This window comes from Cibotium barometz, chromosome 57 (assembly GCF_041138505.1).
Source record: "Cibotium barometz isolate CiBa-2024 chromosome 57, ASM4113850v1, whole genome shotgun sequence".
NCBI lineage: Eukaryota > Viridiplantae > Streptophyta > Polypodiopsida > Cyatheales > Cibotiaceae > Cibotium > Cibotium barometz.
The window spans coordinates 27,414,376-27,436,679 of record NC_141102.1 but is presented as its reverse complement, the minus strand read 5'-3'; the positions used below and the strand labels follow the sequence as shown (position 1 = coordinate 27,436,679).

The 22,304-nt window shown below is 41.4% G+C and overlaps 1 protein-coding gene across 1 annotated transcript; it reads left to right on the top strand.

Annotated features, from left to right (window-relative positions):
- The first annotated feature begins 5,019 nt into the window (after positions 1 to 5,019).
- On the top strand, positions 5,020 to 13,340 carry LOC147606614 (uncharacterized). The gene is made up of 11 exons (XM_086792241.1): positions 5,020 to 5,832; positions 7,248 to 7,376; positions 7,799 to 7,867; positions 10,925 to 10,993; positions 11,291 to 11,356; positions 11,497 to 11,553; positions 11,640 to 11,854; positions 12,162 to 12,326; positions 12,660 to 12,753; positions 12,852 to 12,953; positions 13,039 to 13,340. Exons 1-11 carry the CDS (start codon positions 5,020 to 5,022, stop codon positions 13,126 to 13,128), a joined length of 1,869 nt encoding a protein of 622 aa, XP_086648367.1. The 3' UTR covers positions 13,129 to 13,340.
- The last annotated feature ends 8,964 nt before the right edge of the window (positions 13,341 to 22,304 follow it).

Sequence of the window (22,304 nt, the reverse complement as noted above, 5' to 3'; positions counted from 1 at the left end):
CCTTTTCTTTGAATGCTTCTTCAATTGGGTTAGGTTATCCACCATGGTCTTCAAATAGAGCATCGATCACTTTGTCCATTTCTAGCCCATTATGTGCATGTGGTGGTTCTTCTTCTATGTTGGCATCTCCGTCACTTCTCTTGTTATCTTGTTGATCTAATATGTCAACATATTCATTAGGATGGGGTATATTTGTAGATGGTGTTGTTCTAGTGCGCCTTCTAGTTGTAGGCCATAAGATGTACTTCATATCATTACCAGAGTCCTATGATGAAAGTAAAATTGAGTCTTAATCACACACACATGCACACTATAACATGAACATACACACACGCATAAACACAAACACACATGCTTAAACACATACATACACACATAAACACACAAACACATACATACACACATAAACACACAAACACATACATACACACATAAACACACAAACGTACATACACACGTAAACACACACGCATATATACACACATGCGCGTGCATAAACACACACAAAAACACACATATTTATGAAAAACTCACACATGAGTTATGTCGCTCCACTATTTGATCTATTAGCACTGGATCAAATCGTCCATGATCTCAAGCATGTCATAGTGTCATTCTTCACTCCCTTCTCATGGTCCACTTTCATTCATTACAAGGGCAAAGGATTCTTTGAGAAAGATAGGAATCACGCCCAACCTGACGATCTTTGCTATGATGAGGATGTGGGCATGATGAATTTGAAGAGTGAGTGTGAAAGGGCCAAAGGTAGAGAGATAGAGAGATAGAGATTTGATGTGAAAAGTGTGCATTTTCACTTGAAATGTCATGTCAATATGTACCATGACTTGTACCAAGTTGGCTAAATTATGTGAAAGTTTCGGCATCTGTATTAGGGTCAATTTATGGAGTCGGTATTTACATTGGTATCTGAGTCAGTATTAGGGTCGATAATACCGATTCAGTATTAGGGTTGATAATATCGACTCAGTATTAGGGTCGATAATATCTGAGTCAGTATTAGGGTCGATAATACCGACTCTAATATTGATGCCAATATTGACTCTTCTTACAGACATTACCCGAAAGCTAATGCTGACTTTGATACCCACCCATATATTGACTCTGGAAAATTTTAAAAAACGTGCAAGCGACGGTATAACATGTGGTATAGTGAGTTTTAGATTGTTTTGTGGGTAAGCCACCCTTCTCCTCCTTCTCCCCCCCCCTCTCTCTCTCTCCCCTCCCTTTCTCTTTGTCTTTCCCTTGCCTTCTCTCTCTCTCTCCAACCTTCTCTACCTTCATTTCTCTTTACAGGTACTAATGTTTTTGGGAAAATGTCCTTGTTTTCTTTGTTTTGTAGGTTTGGTGTTTTTTTCCCAAAGGTAAAACTCTCTCACTCTATTTACTCTCTCATTCATCTCACTCTTTACCCCTCTCTCCACTCTAATAAAGGAGGCTTTAGTTTTGCTAATCTTTTTCTGTGTATGGTTTTGCAGGTTTTTGCTTTCTCCCACTTCCTCTCTTTCCACTCTACAAAGGTAAGAGTCTCGCCCTCTTTTTTTTTCTTTCCTTGGCATCTCACTCTTCTCTATCTCTCTCTCGACTATAGTTATCTAGGATTTGGTTTTGCTAAGCTTTTATGTGTATGGTTTTATAGGTTTTTTCTTCCTCTTTCTCTCCACTCTTCTCCAATGTATCCCCAAACCCTCTCTCTTGCTCTTATTTTTCCATAGATGCCCATGGACTAAACATATAGGCATGGCCCTATGCATGGAGTTATGACCATGGCCATGGGGATGCGTGCATGCCCATGGATCTATGCATGCATAGAGCCTAAGATGCATGCATGTCCATGGCTCTATGCATGCATAGAGCCTAATAATGGAGGCATGGATGCCCACGGCTCTATGCATGGAGTCATTATTATGGCCATGGGCATTCATGCATGCCCATGGATCTATGCATGCATAGAGCCTAAGATGCATGCATGTCCATGACTCTACAGCATAAGAATGGAGGCATGGATGTCCATGGCTCTATGCGTGGATAGAGGCATATGCATGGATGATTACTCTATGCATACATAGAGCCTAAGAATGGAGGCATGGATGCCCATGGCTCTATGCATACATAGAGCCATGGATATCTTCTCGTCTAATCTTAGAATCTATGCCCATAGGCATACATGCATGCATAGAGCCTAATCACATGTCTAAGCCACAAGCATGCCTACTAATCACGTGTGGTTTTGTCCAAATCATATGGTTGTCCCTCTCATTGTTGACGAGGAGTATCGGGCATTTATCGCCCACATGACTCCCGAGCAATAGCATAGAAGGTTTTGTGTGATATCTTCCGTATTGAGGTACTAGTTCCATAAGGCTTAAGTATATGCATAAAGCTTTATGCATATGGACTATGCTTATGCGTAAAGTTTTTGCATTAAGCTTGTGAATAAAGTTTAGGCATAAGAGTGTAATGCGTATATGCTTTGCTAACATATATATTTCCTTAAAGTTGTAGATTGATTTTGCAACATAGGCTCAACTTCGCAACGCAAACTCAAATACTTTTCTTCTCAAGGTAAGGGTACTTGTCTTTCATAATCCCTTTCTTTACTTGTTTATGGTTCACCCTCAGATGCTTGGGAGAATTTGTTTTCATTATGCATAAAGCATAAGGCTCATGCATTATGGTTTTTTATGCTTATGCTTATGCATTATATTTTTATGCATAGAGATTTATGCATATGCATAAGCTTGTGCATGAGCTTTATGGATAAGGTTTTTTGCATACAGCTTGGTCATAAATCCGTATGCATAAAGATTTATGCATTATGGATTTAAGCAAATCATATTTTTGTGCATAAAGCTTTATGCACAAGGTTCTATGCATGAAGCTTTATGCACAAGATTTATGTATAAAGCTTCATGCATAAAGCTTGTGCATAAAGCCATATGCATAAGGTTTTAGGGTTTAACGCTTTTTATGAATATGGGATTTATGCATTGTGTTTTTATGCATAAAGCTTTACGCGCATAAGGCTTTATGCATAAAGACATGCATAAAAGATTTAAGGCCGTATGCATAAAGCCATATGCACAAGCTAAATGCATAAGGCTTTATGCATTAAGCTTGTGTAGAAAGACATATGCATAAAGCTAAGTGTCTAAGGTTTTATACATTAAGCATTATGCATTAAGAATTTATGCATAGCCGCGTGCATAGTTGCGCTTATAGCAGTGTCTGAGAAATTTAAAATCTTGAATTTCATTTATTGGCGCGCAACGGTTGTGTATTTGGTTATGCTCTTGTTCTCTTGTAGTGATACACGCAGTTGTATCCGTGTATATAGCCACGTGTTGTAATGCGACACTCTTGCAATATTCACGCATCGCAACTGCCACTCTTTCACAACATTCTCTTACTAATAGCATGGCTACATCATGTGGCTATGCCCTAGTAAGCCCGCACATCTTTTTGGTTGCAACCGTGTGAGTGAGGGATTTTTCCTGGTGGAATGTTGGGTGGAGAATCCTTCAGCATTTAGAAAAGAAAATTATAATTTATTTGTTTCATGCAGTAGCACTTGTTATTAATATTACTATCTGTTGTATGTGTGTAAATATAGTGATAATAGTCTCTTTATATTCTTCAATTCTAGTGGCCCATGCTCTCAACCCCCATTCATGGGCACATGGACATGTTATGGACGTTATTTGTATCAAAGGGTAAGGGATGTAAGGGACAGTTGCTTCTATTGAGCACACGTGCAAAGACAAAGTGGAAGGCATTGAGTGAGGGATTTTGCCTGGTAGAATGTTGGGTGGAGAATCCTTCAGCATTTAGAAAAGGAAATTATAATTTATTTGTTTCATGCGGTAGCACTTGTTATTAATATTACTATCTGTTGTATGTGTGTAAATATAGTGATAATAGTCTCTTTTTTATATTCTTCAATTCTAGTGGCCTATGCTCTCAACCCCCATTCATGGGCACATGGACATGTTAAGGACGTTATTTATATCAAAGGGTAAGGAAGGTAAGGGACAGTTGCTTCTATTGAGCACACATGCAAAGACAAAGTGGAAGGCATTGAGTTATAAAATTTTGTTACCAAGCTCAAGCATCAAATTCTTATATCTTTAATGATGAGTCAAAAATATTTTTGTCTATTAAGTAGTCTAGAGTACAATGTTTTTAGGGATGTGTGGGTCGAGAGAGAGAGAGAGAGAGAGAGAGAGAGATGTGATAGAGAGAGACTCACATTAAGGTCAACAACAAACTCCTCATAGTGCAAAAATTTCAATGCACACATGGGGGGATTAGTGTGTGCCATCTGACAATATCTAGGTAGAAAGTTGAGCACAATCTGACGTACGTCGCTTTGGTACGAAGGGGCGAAGAGGTTTTCCGCATGTACAGTGTGAATAGGGTACACCGGACAACGACTGAGAAAGGTAGGGGCTTTTCTAGGAAGCTGCATTGCTACAGCGTAGTATAGGGTGTCCGCCCTCAACACTAAAGGGCACGGGACACTGGGGAAGCCAAAGATTTGGGATCGAGGGTGGGCAAGTGGGGGGACGCTGGCGGCTTCAATCTGGGCCGTCAGATGTAGTGAACTCCAGGGATAGCGGGTGAACTCGGGCTTCGGCTGAGTTGGCAAAAAAAAAGCTTTTAAAGTAGCCACGCTGGACTGACGTGGCAGGACGCCACGGGGGAAAGCCGTGCATGCACGGGTACCCGTATACCAAAAAGATCTCAAAGATTTGATTTTGCGCGCGCTTCTCTCTGCGTTTTTCTCTACACGCTTTGCTGCGATTGCAGGCTTGGCTCCGCGAGCGACGACGCTGTGCTTTTGCATGGGTGATCTTCTAAGCTAGAATCAAAGGCTCTTCATCAAGCTAGCCATCAAGCTGTAAAGGTTTTTCCTGCTTGTTGGTATTGCAACAAGCACCCAGCAACGCCTTCTAAGGTGTATGGTTCTTCATCAAGCCTGCAACACAATTTTATAGAAGCATGGCACCAAGTGCAAGCCGAGTGCATAGGAGGAAGAAGGCTGCCATAGGAAGCAAAACAGGTGGCAACGAAGGTCAAGCAATGGAGTTTCTAGAGTCTACACAACTTGACAAACGAAGAAGTCCTCGACTAAAGGAAAAGCAAGCATCACCGAAATCGCCCTCCCCACAAAACTTGGATGCTGCATCAGGGGAAATCTTGCCCCCACATAGCCTCAATAAGAGGCCCAAAAAAAAGTTGGAAACCATGCTCATGAAGCCTACAACCTCAATGCAGGAAAACGCGGGCCCATCTAATGTTAAAGGGGAAGGGATGGCTGAGGGGACAGATCAGATTTTGCCATATGCCATTGTACGATTGCCAGATGGGAGGGTTGGGCGCCAATGTCGTGCAAGTGACACTTGCCCCCTTGCTAAATCTTTCATAGAAAAGAGAAAGAGTATGATTGGGCACTTAAAGCTTGCTCATGGGTTAGATGTTGATATTCCCAAGCTGCCACTTGGTCGTCCTCCGAAGAGCAACTTAGTAGCTCGTGCTTTCCCACACCCGTATGCTCAGAGGTGGAAGAGACAGGCATACGAAAGATCGCAAGATAAAGAAAGAAAGTTTCAGATCAATCGACAAAAGTATGAGCATTCTCAATACATGCAGGCTGAGCGCGCATGGGATAACCTTTGTAGTCAGTTCAAGAACAAATCAAAAGAGGACTTCATAGCAAGCTGGGTGAAAGATAAGATGGACAAGTACATGTCAACAGCAGAGGCTCGAGTTGCCAAAATCCAGGCTCGGATAGATGAGAATATCTCCAAAGAGGTAAGCTTTGCTGCATCTAGAAGCTAAAAGGTTTAATTTTGAAGTGTTTTCATCTCATGAAGATGTGTTTTCAACTAAAGGATACCCATCATGTGTGCCCTTCTCGCTCTACTCTCAAGGATGCATTTATTAAATGCTTGCGTTAGGCCTTATGGTTAGTTATGGATGGGCCTGGGGGTGGAGAGCTATCACCAAGGAGTTGGTTTCCCCTTTTTGAGTCTCCTAGATGTACTTAAGAGAAGTTAATGCCCTGATTTTTTTAGGTTCTTTTGTTGTCAACAAAATGTAAGAATGTATGATAGTGGAGTAGCTGGGACGATCTTACAAGGCAAACACACACATAAGACTCTTTGTTTATGAAAGGCATAAGTATCGAACAGTTGGAGCAGAAAGGAAAGGTGCAATGTGCTCAAATATCGTGCGAGTTCTCGCTTGAATGTGGATCAGTGGTGTGCCGTTGCTCACACAATTTCTGCTTCAAGTTTTTGAGCCGTCTTTTACCTTGCCAATCTGCCCAAGAATGGGTTTTAGAGATTTAGCCTACCCAACAGTTGTGCAATGCACGATCTATAAGCTCTACTCCTTAAGTCAGAATGTAACGTAGCTTTGTATTCAGGATTGTATCTAGTGGAAAGTGTAGCAACCTTAAAAGAGTGCCACCTGAAGCTCGTTAACTTGTTTTCCATCTTATGAATCATGCTTCTTGAACATGTGTTTTTATCTTATGAAGAATTTACGCTTTCTTATACTGAGAATGATTTGTGTAACTACAATTTATCATTTCTTCAATTCACAAGTCATGACTTTCTTGCAAATATTAGAGCTCATTTGATGTGTTAATTTGACATGTTGTGCAATGTTCTCTTGTGGGCTTATCCATTTCAAAAGGCTGAACTGAGTTGTTGGGCTGCTTTCGTTAATTTGCCTTCTTCTTTCTTCAGCTCTGGCAGTAGGGCAAGGGGTAGAATGAAAGCCAAATAAAGTGTATCCATAAATTGGGCAAGCTGGACAAAATCCACTGTGAAACAAAGTATGTTTGAGTTGCATGTATGCGTGCGAGCGAGTGTGTGTGTGTGTGTGGGGGGGGGAGGGGGGGCGGGGTGGGGGGGGGTTGAGTCAAACTTATATGTCAAGAACAACCCAAGTTGCTCCTACACTCTGAGCTTCCATGCCAGTTGCCCCCTTGGTAGCAAATGAAGTCATGATGTGCAATGTGTTTACTCTTGAATTAATTGTTCTTGAATTAGATTACAATTTATATGTATTCTTGGTCATATACACGGTCGAAGTCTATGGCTATTTCCCAAGTTCACATACAACACGCATGGTTTCCTTGCTGCAGGCCAAGTTTATTCACCACATGTCAACTTCACTTCTTACATTTTTGAGATCACTTGGCATGGCTTTATTTGCAGGATTTCGTAACCCATGAGGTTGTTGGGCTTACAACTATGGATGGCTATTATTTATTGCAGGATTTTGGAACCCATGAGGGTGTTGGGCCGTGTGTGGATACAACAAAGAAGCACAACACTAAGAAGAACGTAAGCTTTGTCATATTTTTCATTCATCCCCTCGTTCTGATTCATATCTCTATTTCACTAACATGGCTGCCTTGAAAGTGCCTAGCCATTCTCTCACGGTCTTCCCACTAGTTTGTTCAAGTCCTTTCCATTGCCTAATTTCCATGGTCTACTCGCAGCATGCCAAGTTTATTAACCTGATGCAGGTTTACTTGTTGCATGCAGAGTTCACTCACAGCTTGCTAAGTTTATTAACTAGATGCATGTTTTCTTGTTCAATGCAAAGTTCACTCACAGCTTGCCAAGTTCTCTCCCTGCAGCACTAACATGACTCCATAGTTGCATGCAAGGGTTGGTAAGCAAATTGCAATGAATGCACATGCAATGTGTCTACTAGTCATTGCCCAAGTTGACATACACCTCACACCTTTTGTTTGTTGCAGGATTCTGGAACCCATGAGAGTGTTGGACCATGCGCGAATACAAGAAAGAAGGACAACACTCAAAAGAACGTAAGCTTTCCAATATCCTTCACTCATCCCCTCGTTTTGAGTCATGTTTGTGATGTTGAAAGTGCCTAGCGATGCTCATGTGGGCTTCTTGGCATAAGTAAGTATGCGAATTCACGAGTGCAAAGATTGTTTGTAACTATGCATGGATATTATTTGTTGCAGGATTCTGAAACCCATGAGAGTGTTGGGCCATGTGTGGATACAAAAAAGGAGGACAACACTAAAAACAATGTAAGCTTTCAAAGTTTGCTAAGTTCTCTCTCTACATCACTAACATGGCTCCATAGTTGCATGCAAGGGTTGGTGAATAGTTTGCATGCAATCAATGCACGTGTAATGTGTCTACTAGCTCACACCTTGATAATTTCATTCACATCATGCCAAGTTTATTCACATCATGCCAAGTTTCTTTGCTGCTGCCAAGTTCACATACAACTCACATGCCCTATAGTTTGAGATCATTTGGGCATGCTGCAGGATTCTGGAACACATGAGGGTGTTGGGTCACGTGTGGATACAGAAAAGAACACCACCACTAAGAATGTAAGCCTTCTAATCTTGCTAAGTTCTCTATCTACTTCATTAACATGGCTCCATGGTTGCATGCAACGGTTGGTGAACAGTTTGCATGCAATCAATGCACGTGCAATGTTTCTACTAGCTCACAACATTATCGTCTTCCTTAGTGTCCTCACACTTATCCCTTCCTTGCTAGTTCATTCACATCATGCCAAGTTCATTCACATCATGCCAAGTTTCTTTGGTACTGCCAAGTTCACATACAAATCACTACATGCCCTTTAGTTTGAGAACAACACTAAGAAGAACGTAAGTCTTCTAATCTAACATGGCTTCATAGTTGCATGTAAGGGTCGGTGAACAGTTGGCAATGTGTCTACTAGCCATTGTCCACGACTCACACCTTGCCAAGTTCATTCACATCATGCCAAGTTCATTCACATCATGCCAAGTTTCTTTGCTGATGTCAAGTTCACATACAACTCACTACATGCCCTACAGCTTGAGATCATTTGGACATGCTTCTTGTTTGTTGCAGGATTCTAATTCTGGAACCCATGAGGTTAAGCCATGCGCGAATACAAGAAAGAAGAACAACACTCAAAATAACGTAAGCTTTTCAATCTCCTTCACTTATGCCCTCGTTCCAAGTCATGTTTGTGGTGCAAAGATTGCATACAACTATGCATGGCTATTGCATGGAGGGTGTTGGGCTATGCATGGATACAAAAAAGAACAACACTAAGATTAACGTAAGCTTACATTCTTCTTAGTTTGCTGCCAAGTTTGCTTACATTCAATCTTAGTGTTGTGTAGTTGTTGCATGCAAAGTTTAGTCACAGCTTACCAAGTTTATTAACTTGATGCATGTTTTCTTGTTGCATGCAAAGTTCACTCATAGCTTGTCAAGTTTCTTTGCTGTTGCCAAGTTCACAAGTTCACTCACTACATGCGTGGCCTTTGAGATCATTTGGCCCATGCTTCTTGTTTGCCGCAGGATTTTGATTCCGAAACCCATGAGGTTGGGCCATGCACGAATACAAGAAAGAAGAGTAACACTCAAAATAAGGTAAGATTTCTAATCTCCTTCACTTATCCCCTCGTTTCGAGTCATGTTTGTGGTGCAAAGATTGCATACAACTATGCATGGCTATTACTTGCTGCAGGATTCTGGAACCGGTGAGGGTGTTGGGCCATGTGTGGATATAAAAAAGAAGAACACTAAGAAGAACGTAAGCTTACATTCTTCTTAGTTTGGTGCCAAGTTTGCTTACATTCAATCTTAGTGTTGTCTAGTTGTTGCATGCAAAGTTCAGTCTCACAGCTTACCAAGTTTATTAACTTGATGCATGTTTTCTTGCTGCATGCAAAGTTCACTCATAGCTTGTCAAGTTTCTTTGATGTTGCCAAGTTCACAAGTTCACTCACTACATGCCCACACTTTGAGATCATTTGGCCCATGCTTCTTGTTTGCTGCAGGATTTTGATTCCGGAACCCATGAGGTTGGGCCATGCACGAATACAAGAAAGAAGAGTAACACTCAAAATAAGGTAAGATTTCTAATCTCCTTCACTTATCCCCTCGTTTCGAGTCATGTTTGTGGTGCAAAGATTGCATACAACTATGCATGGCTATTACTTGCTGCAGGATTCTGGAACCGGTGAGGGTGTTGGGCCATGTGTGGATATAAAAAAGAAGAATACTAAGAAGAACGTAAGCTTACATTCTTCTTAGTTTGCTGCCAAGTTTGCTTACATTCAATCTTAGTGTTGTCTAGTTGTTGCATGCAAAGTTCAGTCATCACAGCTTACCAAGTTTATTAACTTGATGCACGTTTTCTTGCTGCATGCAAAGTTCACTCATAGCTTGTCAAGTTTCTTTGCTGTTGCCAAGTTCACAAGTTCACTCACTACATGCCCACACTTTGAGATCATTTGGCCCATGCTTCTTGTTTGCTGTGCAGGATTTTGATTCCGGAACCCATGAGGTTGGGCCATGCACGAATACAAGAAAGAAGAGTAACACTCAAAATAAGGTAAGATTTCTAATCTCCTTCACTTATCCCCTCATTTCGAGTCATGTTTGTGGTGCAAAGATTGCATACAACTATGCATGGCTATTACTTGCTGCAGAATTCTGGAACCGGTGAGGGTGTTGGGCCATGTGTGGATATAAAAAAGAAGAACACTAAGAAGAACGTAAGCTTTCTAATATTTTTCATTCATCTCCTTGCTCTGAGTCACATCATCTTGGTTTCCCACTAGTTTGTTCAAGTCCTTGCCGCTGCCTAACATGGCTCCATACACCTCACACTTTGAGATCGTTTGGGCCATGGCCATCTTCTTGTTTGTTGCAGGATTCCGGAACCCATGAGAGTGTTAGGCCATGCGTGAATACAAGAAAGAAGGACAACACTCAAAAGAACGTAAGAGATTCTAATATCCTTTATGCCGAGTTGTTAAAGCTTTTCATGTTCTTCTACATTGTTGGTTCACTCTTCTCTTTACTTGCATGGGCCCTGTTCTTGTTTGTTGCAGGATTCCGGAACCCATGAGGGTGTTGGGCCATGCGTGAATACAAGAAAGAAGGACAACACTCAAAAGAACGTAAGAGATTCCAATATCCTTTATGCCGAGTTGTTAAAGCTTTTCATGTTGCTGCCTACATTGTTAGTTCACTCTTCTGTTTACTTGCATGGGCCATGTTCTTGTTTGTTGCAGGATTCCGGAACCCAGGAGGGTGTTGGGCCATGCGTGAATACAAGAAAGAAGGACAACACTCAAAAGAACGTAAGAGATTCCAATATCCTTTATGCCGAGTTGTTAAAGCTTTTCATGTTGCTGCCTACATTGTTAGTTCACTCTTCTGTTTACTTGCATGGGCCATGTTCTTGTTTGTTGCAGGATTCCGGAACCCATGAGGGTGTTGGGCCATGTGTGAATACAAGAAAGGACAACACTCAAAAGAACGTAAGAGATTCCAATATCCTTTATGCCGAGTTGTTAAAGCTTTTCATGTTGCTGCCTACATTTACTTCCTATTTTGCATCGCTAGTTCACTCTTCTCTTTACTTGCATGGGCTTGCATGTATCGGCCTACTTGTTTGTAGGATTTGGGAACCCATGAGGGTGATTGGAAGCTACTGGCTGAAAGTGAGGTGGGCCAGGTAAGTGCAGCTAATTCAACCCTGGAGTTTGTTATGTCCTAAAGGGACTCAATGGGTGAATGCATTGTTTTCTTGCCATTGTGTAGGTGTTTGAGGTTTCAAGGAAAAAGTTGCCTATTAGGACTTCTCGTGCAAAGCAAAGTAGCAATGAAGAAACACCGATTATTGTATCATCGCCGACTTTTTCTGAAGCATACAACAATATGGAATTTATATTCGAGATCTCCAACATGCAGGTTATTGTTACAGAGAAAGGGGAGGGGAGGTTGGTAGCAACAAGGGGCAATGTTGCGAGATCTAGGTAAGAGGCTCTACACGATTGACAGTTTATCAAAACCATGTATTGTCATGATAGTCTCAGCTTGTGTGGTTTGCTGCATTTTTTTTTGTTTGGCTTTTGCCTTGCAGGTTAGCTTCCGGGGCTGACATTGACTTTGTTTCCATGAGATCCAAAACCTTTGTGTGCGTAGATGATAGCTTTTTGAGGGAAATGTTTGTTAATGAGGCATCCACTAGGACCATGAACTTGTTTGGGATGTAAGTGTATCACTTTGAACATTTTAGTGCACTTACATGGATGCACTTTCATTCCCTCCTTGCATGCACAGGTTGATGGAGAACAAGTTGCCATTGGACATTCTTGAGAAGGTGTTTTGGGCTGATTCTTTGTGGTATTCTATGTCATTGGAGCTAGTGGAGAATTTCCTCACCCGCTTCTTCGAGAAAATGGATATGTCAGCCATTCAATTATGTTTCTTTCCCGTTGTATGCAGGTGTGTGTGGTCACTTCATTGGTAAAGAATTTTGGCTATGCTTTTTTACATACCACTTGGCACTCAAATTTGTGCGCTTTTAATGGCTGGCTATTGTGTGCAATAGGAATCATTGGTCCCTCTTTACCCTGTATGTTAACAAGAACGAGGAGGTGCCCCTTTTAAAAGGGAACAAAAGCTATTTGTTATACATGGATTCATTGGGACTAATAAATCCAGAGTGCTTGGATAGTTTGTTCATGTAAATTGAAATTCTCTTCCATGTTGGTTTTGTTCATGTATACTCATACAATGCATGACACATGACATGGTTCTGGTTTGGATTGATTACAGTGCTCTAAAATGCTTGGCACCGCATGTGGCTGATTCAACCCTTCAAGGTGCTTTGTTCAACCCCGAGACAGAGCTGAAACTAAAAATCGTTAAGGTGAAGGTGACGTTGATTTGTTGGTAGCAGCGAGTTGAATTTGTTATGAATGTTCTACATGCTGAATGTTGGTGTTACATGTGCATCATTTGGGGCAGGTACCGCAACAGGACAATAGCACAGATTGTGGCTTCTATGTGATGGCGTTTATGAGATACCTCATTGCCGGTATATTGCAAAACAATGTAGACAAGAATTGGGTAAGTGCTTGCTTCGTGTTACGTCTTTGCTGCTTCAAGAAGAACATGCAAGCTCATTTACGCTTACAGCTTTGCTTTTTTTCAGCTCACAGATCAGTGGTTTCAACATGAAGATGTATGCACGCTTAGGATGGAGCTTCACACATGGTGCATGAGTGTTTTGGAAGAACTGTGACACGTCTACTGTCTTGAGCAGCAGTGACATCCGAGCAGCATGTCTTATTTTGTGGGCAGCGCACTTCTTATGACATGTTTACTTTCTTGAGCAGCAGTGACATAGCAGTGACATCGGAGCAGCATGTTAAGGATGTTATTTTATGGGCAGCGCACTTCTTATGACACGCACAGTAGCATTTTTTACTTTGGAGCGAGAAGCATGTAGATGCAGGACCAGCCCTGTGATTTTGGAGCATTTTTTACTTTGGAGCAAGAAGCATGTAGATGCAGGACCAGCCATGTGATTTTGGAGCACTGTAGGAGCGACAACCTCGCACCAGCGATGTGATTTTGGAGCAGTGTAACATGGCTTATCGGTGGGTGGCAAACTTATGACGCGGAGTCCTGCACGAGCGACAAGCATGTAGATGCTTTTTGGAGCAGCAACCTCTATTTTTGGCACCAGCTATGCGATTTTGAAGCGGTGTTTTTGGCTTGTCGTGGGCAACACACTTCTTATGAACATCTTTATAAACATATTTGGCATCTAAGGATGTTTTGTATCAGCCAATTCACATGAAATACATGATATTTTTTAGCTTCTCAATATAATTTGTTTTGGTTCCGATGTAAATTGTCTATCAACAAATATGCTTCCGTTGGTTCCTTTTTCAACTTTGCTATTTGGTGTTTAGTTTAGTTCCGCAACATGATGGTTCTTGTTGATGCTCTTGTACTGGAAGCTCTTCATGTTGAATTTGAATCAGATTCTCCGCTGCTCTAGATAAGCCCCATATCTTGGCCCAAGTAGCGAGAAGATCGAGTATAATGACACTCCAACATGCATTGTAAGGAGCCAAAGTGCTTCCACGTTTTGGATATGGTCTCTGTTTGTAGATTGTGTGGGACGTGTAAACTCTCAAGCTAGTCCTGGTGCACATAGAGAGAGAGAGAGAGAGAGAGAGAGATATAGAGAGAGATCTTGCTCTACCGATGCAGCCATAAAAGTATATGATGAGAGAGAGAGAGAGAGAGAGAGAGAGAGAGAGAGAGATCTTGCTCTACCGATGCAGCCATAAAAGTATATGATCACTTTTTTACCTTCTAATATCAAGCTATTAGTAAAATGATCTTAATCTTTTTATAGTATTGAAAGTGTTCATAATTTGGGTGACAAAAAGATTAACATGTTCATTGCATTCAAACTATAAAGCTTGATTGAGAATTGTGCCTGGCTGGTAGAAAGGCGGCTTACGCACCAGCAATGATGAGGTTTCTCATGACCCTAGACATTGACGGATCTGACCATCCCCTACAATAGCATAACAACTCAACAGTTGGAACTACTACCTCTTGACATGTCAGTCATGAAATGAGTTGATGTGACAGATCAATACAGTGACCATGTGACATAATATGCAGGGAAAGCCACAACACTCATATGCCAAGCATAAAAGTTTCATAGCTGATTATCAAAACTCCCTCTTCCATCCGCCCTCTCCCAACGAGAACCAGGCCTCCCGCTCTTGATCCCACCTGTTGCAAATAAACTGACTTCTGCTGCTGCTGCAGGGTCTCGTGGTACCAAAACCACCAGCTTTTGAAATAACTAATGTCTGTCTGTCAACCCAAGTAAAACTAAGTTCTAACCCACATTGTGTACCCATGCAAAAAGTATATACAGTTTTAAGAGCACACAAAAAGAGAGAGAAGCTCGGACAAGATTGCATGAATCTAGTCTTGCATTACATGCCCAAGGGCTGTATAAATCAGCTATGGTCAAAAAACATAACACAAATTGAGCGTCGTTTTCTTGACTGATCCATAATGAGCAGACACATATGGTTTTTGGAGCAGCAAGTTATATCAAGCTATACTGAACATGAATTCCCTTCACAGAAACAACATACATACAAATTTACAAAACATTGAGTCTCCAGCTGATCCAAAATAAGCATATACATTTGGTTTTTAGAGCAGCAGGTTATACCAAAATGGACAAAAAATCTCCTCACTCGTTCCAAAATGATATAATGTACAAGTTGAATACATCTGCATTATTAATATACAAGTATTATCCTTTGCTCGGATGCAAGGACCTTCTCGAGTACTGAACCATTAGATAAATGCATAGTGAAGTGCCTCTCCTCATCTTCAAGTGACCCATACATACATGAGATGAGTAGTCCCTTTTCAATGCAAAGGTTGTTGTAGAGGTTAACAGCTCGGTTAATAAGAGGAGCCTCTGAACCAACTGGGGCATGTCTACTTGAAAGGGGAAGGAGCGCGTGGCATGTATGGCACGAGTGACTTTGTATAGGATCAACTAGGAGAGTTTTACTACAGCAATGGTGACAAAATATGCGAGGTCTCTTGTCAAACCGCACCCGACTCCTACCACGTTGATGCTTACGTCTCAAGACCCCTGTCATACAAGCACGTTTTGTTGGAGGCGAGCAGGCTATCTCTTGATCACATACGGTTGTAGCTACTTCATGCAGTCTCCCGTGACCAAGCCGAGTAAGCGTAACATGAGCTTGGATTTGTTTGATGGACCCCCTCATTGGCAAATCAATCTCCTTTGGGATAATCAAAGCTGAAATATTATTCTGTGAGATGCTCAATTGCTGGAGTATTGCTTCTTTCAACTTGGTGTCACATGCTGATAGATTCTCTTCCAAAACATGTAGAACCCTTTTCATGTCTTGAATGCAGCAAGCTATCTGCTCATTGATGTTGACAACCTTGCACTCACCACTCTTTATGTTATCTGGCATGTCCTGCTCACTTAGCCCAACATCAATGTCCTCGTCCATTTGACTTAGAGAATGAAGACTATCAAGGACAGGGAAAATGGCATGTAGATGTGGAAAATGATGTTGAATTATTAGGCGGATTCCATAAAGATGCTTACAATCAGATCCCCAACTTGGACAATCGCAATAGTTGGACTGAACACTGACATGATACCATTGCGAAGATGAAGACATACTCAAGATTTTGAATAGCAAAGTGGACTCATCAATCACTTGAAGGGTGGACGAACTAGCCTCAAATCTTCTCAAGATTTCTTCACCTGCTGCTAATCTGGACGTATGACTCTTGCTTGATCCATGAATACTAAAACGTTGAGAATCAGCTGAAAAGTACGTAAAGCTGGTTAGTATCACGACACCTTTTCTTCATGAGTGTCAAGCAACAAAGGGGGGACAAGCCACAAGAGAAAAAAAGAGGTCATTACCTATTTCTTGTTTGTTCTTAAAGAACTCAAGTAGCGTTCCGCCGATGTAAGTGCCCGTTAGAGAATCCCCTGCAATAGCATGTAACAGAACTAGAATTGATCTATTTATCTTTGCATCAAGAAGAGTGTACTTGATGTATTGCCAGAGCCTCTCGACCAAGTTTGTTGTATCCACATTTCCATGTGAAAATAGACACCCAAACTTTGGCCACCTTCTCCGCCACATGCATGGTGGCACACCATCCATTCGAGATGTATCGTTGAACATTGATATACGCTGAATATCTCTGCAAGAGCTCTTGGTATCTCTCTTCAAATGCCTCTTCACTTGCCATTTGCATTAGATTTGACAAGGAACTATACACATCATCTCGCTTCTCTTTTGGAACCTACACAGCCAAAATAAAATGAATATACATACCACCTGATAATGATATGCACAATAGAATGGATCTAGCTTTTAAAAGGTGACTTACTTGCGGTAGGAGGTTCTCTACCCATGCCTTCTTAACATGAAACCAGCATAGCAAGACATGGCATGCAATTTGGTGTCGTCTCCCTTCTTCATCTTGTGTCCAGCAATAGGGGTCTACATCAACAATCTTCATAATGGCTTCCAACTCTTGCTGGTTTTTGTCGATGATAATAGCCGTCGGACGAACTCCATGCAACCTTGTGAAGATCATCTTGAAGGTCAACTCCAAGGCTACACTTTCTTGGTTAGTGCCGATGTCATTAGTGCATAGCATGAGCCATATTGGAATACCCATGCCATTTTGGTTGGGCAAAACTGCAGCATACAGGGGCAAACCAAAGACATTTGTCTTGAATGTGCTATCTACTACCCAAGTGTTGTGTCGTGAGAAACGAAGAGCAATTTGTAGCATCCACTCATCTTGAATGATGAGGACAAAGGGTCGTTTACTTTCATCAGAGGCTTGTGGGTTATAAGGTTGAACATAAAGAACCTACAAAGAAATCATGATGAATAAAGAGGCAAGAATAGGGGAAAGAGCTTCAAACATAAAGAACGTTGGCTGTAAGGTTGAACATAAAGAACCTTGTTCTGTTCTTGCAAACGAAGAGCCTCTCCAAACATCGTAGCCCAATCATTGTTTGTACATCTTCCTACAAGGATAGAGAGGCAGATTAGAAGTATAAAACAACCAAAAGTTACAAGGAGAATTGTTGGTAAAGCAAAGCAAAGTACCTTGTGTGCGCATTTGATATGACATCATTTGCACCTCTTTTGGTATCATGAAGAAGCGAAAGATTACACGATCTAATGGCAAGGCATTCTGTATGTGAAATCTTTCTTTTGATGTAGACATTTTTGTCACATGACGACATGTCCCTACGTCGAACAAGTCATCCATGCAACAAGCAATCACACGTGGGTGCACGGGCAAGTAATAGAGGTCAACACGTAAGCCTGGTATATGTCCCTCGTGAACATCATGAACTAGCATGGTCACCTTCTCTGTGTCATGAGAGTGATGCAAGACCACCTTAAAGGGACACCCACACCTCTTGGACCTCCGCAATCTTCTCTTGTTAGCACCTCTCCGAGCAATACTTCCTGCCCTATGGCACATGTACTCTTGCACCCACTTGGATGGTCCATGCTTCTTTGTGGATCGAAGTAATACTAGCTTTGTTTGGTGCTTGATCATGATGTTGGTCAACTCTTGATTGACTTGAGACTTAGTTGTGACAATTGTTGATGCTGGAGCTATGGTCTTTTTGCTCGTAGGGGTCTGTTCCCCGACCTCAGTAAGCAGGCAGCCGCAAGCGATAATCCTATCTTTCACATAGTCAAGAGAAATTCCATGCCTCCTCTTGTCGGTGCACCATTCTGCCTTGATTGCATTGATAGTGGCATTCACACCATGATGAACACCATGCTCAAGAGGACGATGGGCTGCCATGACAATACGCTCCCAATCTTCAATGTATGCTATTTTCAATCCTGTTGATTTCGAACATAGGCAAAGGTGAAGCGGGCTGAAACAAAGCTCTTCTCTTATTCTTTTCCACCTCTTCAAATCCAACAAGTCTCTTGCATCGTGTGCTTTTAATGTTGGAAGCGTCACTGTGAGAGCTCCTCTAAGATCTTTCTCCATTAAGGAGAAGCTCTTCTCATCGAAAGAGAAAAAAAAGCTTGATGTATATGTAAATGGATCCAATGCCCCCCATGAATCAAGCCTAGGTGTACTCCATGAACTTGGAAAAACACCCTCATTATCATCTTGGAAGAGGTCACATACATCTGCGTCGTCACTTGATGTAGTGTCACTACTTGTTGTATTATCTAAATACTCATCCAATATGAACTGATTTGTGTCATTGGATGCATTCCAATCAGCCTCATTTGATGCATTCCAATTAGCCTGCCATGGCACCGCGAAGTCACTTGTGTCACTCGTTGGATTCCAATCAACCTGCTATTGAAGTCCAAGTTAGATAGGCAGAGAGAGGTAGGACATGTTCTTAAAACAAGTTTTTGCATCGTTTGCTAATTTTATTATGGCTATGAAAACAATGTAGGGCACTAGGAAGGGCAAACCTTTCTATAACTAATGCCACTTCAAAGGTAATGTCACCCTCCGCTCTACGAATGTCCACAAAGCCAATGACAAGCTATGATATGGACTCTTAGCAACTTTCTTTAACGTATCATGCATCAAATAATTAGCAATACAATAGACCATTTTCGCACAAGCTTTATCATTATTATACAAGCTTGTAGTGTATGGGACACCACAATCTTGCATGTGAGATATCAAGTGTGGAAAAAGTGCAAAGGATTCATTTCTCTTAGCTATGAAATATGCAGATTTCAATAATGTCAACAAAGCTTCATCTTTCAAGTCTTTCACTTTTTTAATGCTACTTTGTATGCTTTCCTTTCCCTCCATAAAACATGCTTGCATAGCAAGCCTATGGCAATCAGTACTGCAATGAGCTTTGAGATTACTTACCTTGAAGTTGATTGATCCACTCAATGAATATGCACTATGGTGATGTGGATACTTTTTACAAAACTTACAATACAACCTTGCCTCCTCCTTATTGTACTCAAGCCACTTGAAGTGTTCCAACCACTCTGCTTGGAAAAGATCTCGTTGACCTTGTCTTCTTGCCTCCTCTACCCTTTCCTCAGGAGAGATAGAGTAGAGAGGTCTACTTTTTCTGCAATATGAGATGACATACTTGCCAAAGTAATTTTTTCTTTATTACGTGGAGCTTTAGGATTACCTTGAACCCATTGAAGAAGGTTTCCTTGCCTCTTCCTAGTCTTTACTTTCTTCTGCATGCTCACTGGTCCGAGTTGGTACGGCGAGAAACCCAAAATCTTCAGTTGCCAGCACCCAGTATGTCTACCTTAATTTTCAGAGAGTTTCAACTTTCACAGTTCACTGCTCAGACACACAAAGAACATCACTAAATCATACGGTGTACCACAGTACTTCTCTCTCTCTCTTACAAGCATGCATCGGAACAGATGCCACACAGAGACCTTATTACCTTAATGAATTCCTCACCACAGTACCTCTCTCTCTCTCTCTCTCTTACAAGCATGCATCGGAATAGATGCCACAGAGAGACCTTATTACCTTAATGAATTCCTCACCAGGAAGGAGATGGTGGTGCAGGCCATTTTCGACAACAGGCAACAGCAGACTCGAGAGGCGGGCTGGAGCTACGATGGCCGAGGCAACAACAGAGTTAAGCAGAGGCAGGCTGGAGGCTGGAGCTACGATGCCCGGTGGCCCGGTTGTGCTGCGTGCAAGGCAGGCCGCAAAAAACAAAATGGTTTTTGTTGTTCGCCGTTCGTCGTTCGCCGTTCGTCGTTCGGTCTGGAGGTTGGCCCCGTTGGTTTTCGCCGTTTGCCGTTCGGGCTGGAGGCTCTGGCTGGAGCTACGAATCACGATGCTAATTGCTATGAGCCTTGAAACAGTAACCTTTGAAAGTTGAGGGCTCAGGGAGGTCTAAGGAACTGCATGCAGCTGCCAGCATATACATAACCCTCACGGGCCACAGCTCCTGAGTCCTGCGGCCTGCCGCCTGCGCAGATAAAGATGCATCATACATTGGCCAATGGCAAGGTATGATGCATCATACCTTGGCCAATGGCACAAGTGACCTGAAATCCTTGCATTCATATTGATATGTGTCCAGACTCCAGCCGCCCACAGGCACACATGCTCGTAATAATCCGCCGGGCACCACACTTGAAGTTAAGCTCTCAGTAGCACTAAGCAAACTTAAGCTAATATTTATATATATTTATATTATTTATATATAATAAAAATTAAAATCCTTCTCCTTTTAAAATGAATCGGCTCTATTCCTTCTCAAAAAAAAAACGAGAAGGAAGCTTTTCCTTCTCAAATTTTTTTTGAGCCGACTCGTATCGGCTTTAGGCTAAGTTGAACCTATCTTTTCCCAAACACTGCTTCCGAGAAAGTATACCACTTCATACTTGCATGACCTTGCTTCACCACCTTCTATTAAATAGTAGCAGCTACTTCTAACCTTTCCTCTAGTTTCCTTTTTATTCATTAATTGTGCAGGACCACCACAAGTCCTAATCATGACGTTGAAAATGCTACGTCGGAGGCAGTAGCCATTCAAGTGAAATGCAACACACCTTCCCTTAACGACGGCTATGTATGGCGCAAATACGGCCAAAAAGTCACTAATTACAAGCTAATAATCCAGCCTCTTACTTCATTATCTCTTTTGCCTTGCATTCCCAAACCTAGCAGTAGGCAACGCTATGCCAAAGGGATACCATAATTCCAAGACAGACTTGTAGAGGCCGAAGGTGCAAACCCTTTTTGGAGCAATGTGCTTTGCCTTTGAGCCTTTATTGCTTCCACGGGTTTCGGCCGTTAGCAATTGTCTAGCTTCTGCTCTACCAACTGAAACCCCCACCGGTTTCATGGGGCCAGGTCATCTTTTGATTTTACCTTCTAGATAATAGATACCAGGTTTACCTACTAGATAATAGATAATAGATACCAGGTTTACCTACTAGATAATAGATAATTCGTAATTGTAATCAAGTTTCTAATTTAAGCTTGATTGCTTTAACTACAGATTTACTATTGATTGTGTGCAACTACATTGTCCCATCAAAAAGCAAATTGAATGCTCATCCCACCGCCACCGGCCGGCCAGCTTGATTTTGATAAAATAAAGCAAGTTTTTTTTAATTGTAAATTTTTACTGGCATTTTAAAATTCTGCAAGTATTGTATGGCCAAAATGCTAAAAAACGGGTGTGATAGCAATGTGTACCTATAGTGCGCACGAAAAACTGGCCTTTAGTGTATTTTCAGCTAGCTTCAAATTTCCTGGAAAGAATTTCACTTATCCTTAAGAAAATCATCAAAAATTTACATATTTTGTTTTAAAACCAGCTAATAGTAGCAAGATTTTTTTTAATGAAAATTGGGTTGAGTCAACCATGTCCTTTTTTAGACAGATTGAGAAAAGAGTTTTTCGTGAGTCGGCAAGCACAACCAATAATAATAAAGATCCCAAGTCAAAAGTAACACCCATAAAGTTGCTTTTAACCATTGCCTATATATTTAATTGCTACTACATAACTACGATATTCTAGCATATTTCCTACTACCTAGTTACTGTTGTGAGAAAAAATGGATGAGCGCAATAGAAGCAAGAAGAGATAATGATAAGGTGGAGAGAGAGACTGATGTAGCAAAAAACTTATCATATGCTGTTGCTAAAAAACTTATCATATGCTGTTGCTAAAAAACAAGACTTACAAATGCCTTTCTCCTCTCACACAATATTGAGAGAGAATTGATTTTTTTTTGGCAAGGAAACCCTAACTAGGCTAGGGTTTACTACACACAAACCTTATCTTTAACATGAGATGGTTTGCTACACACACACCTTATCTTTAACATGAGATGGTTTGCT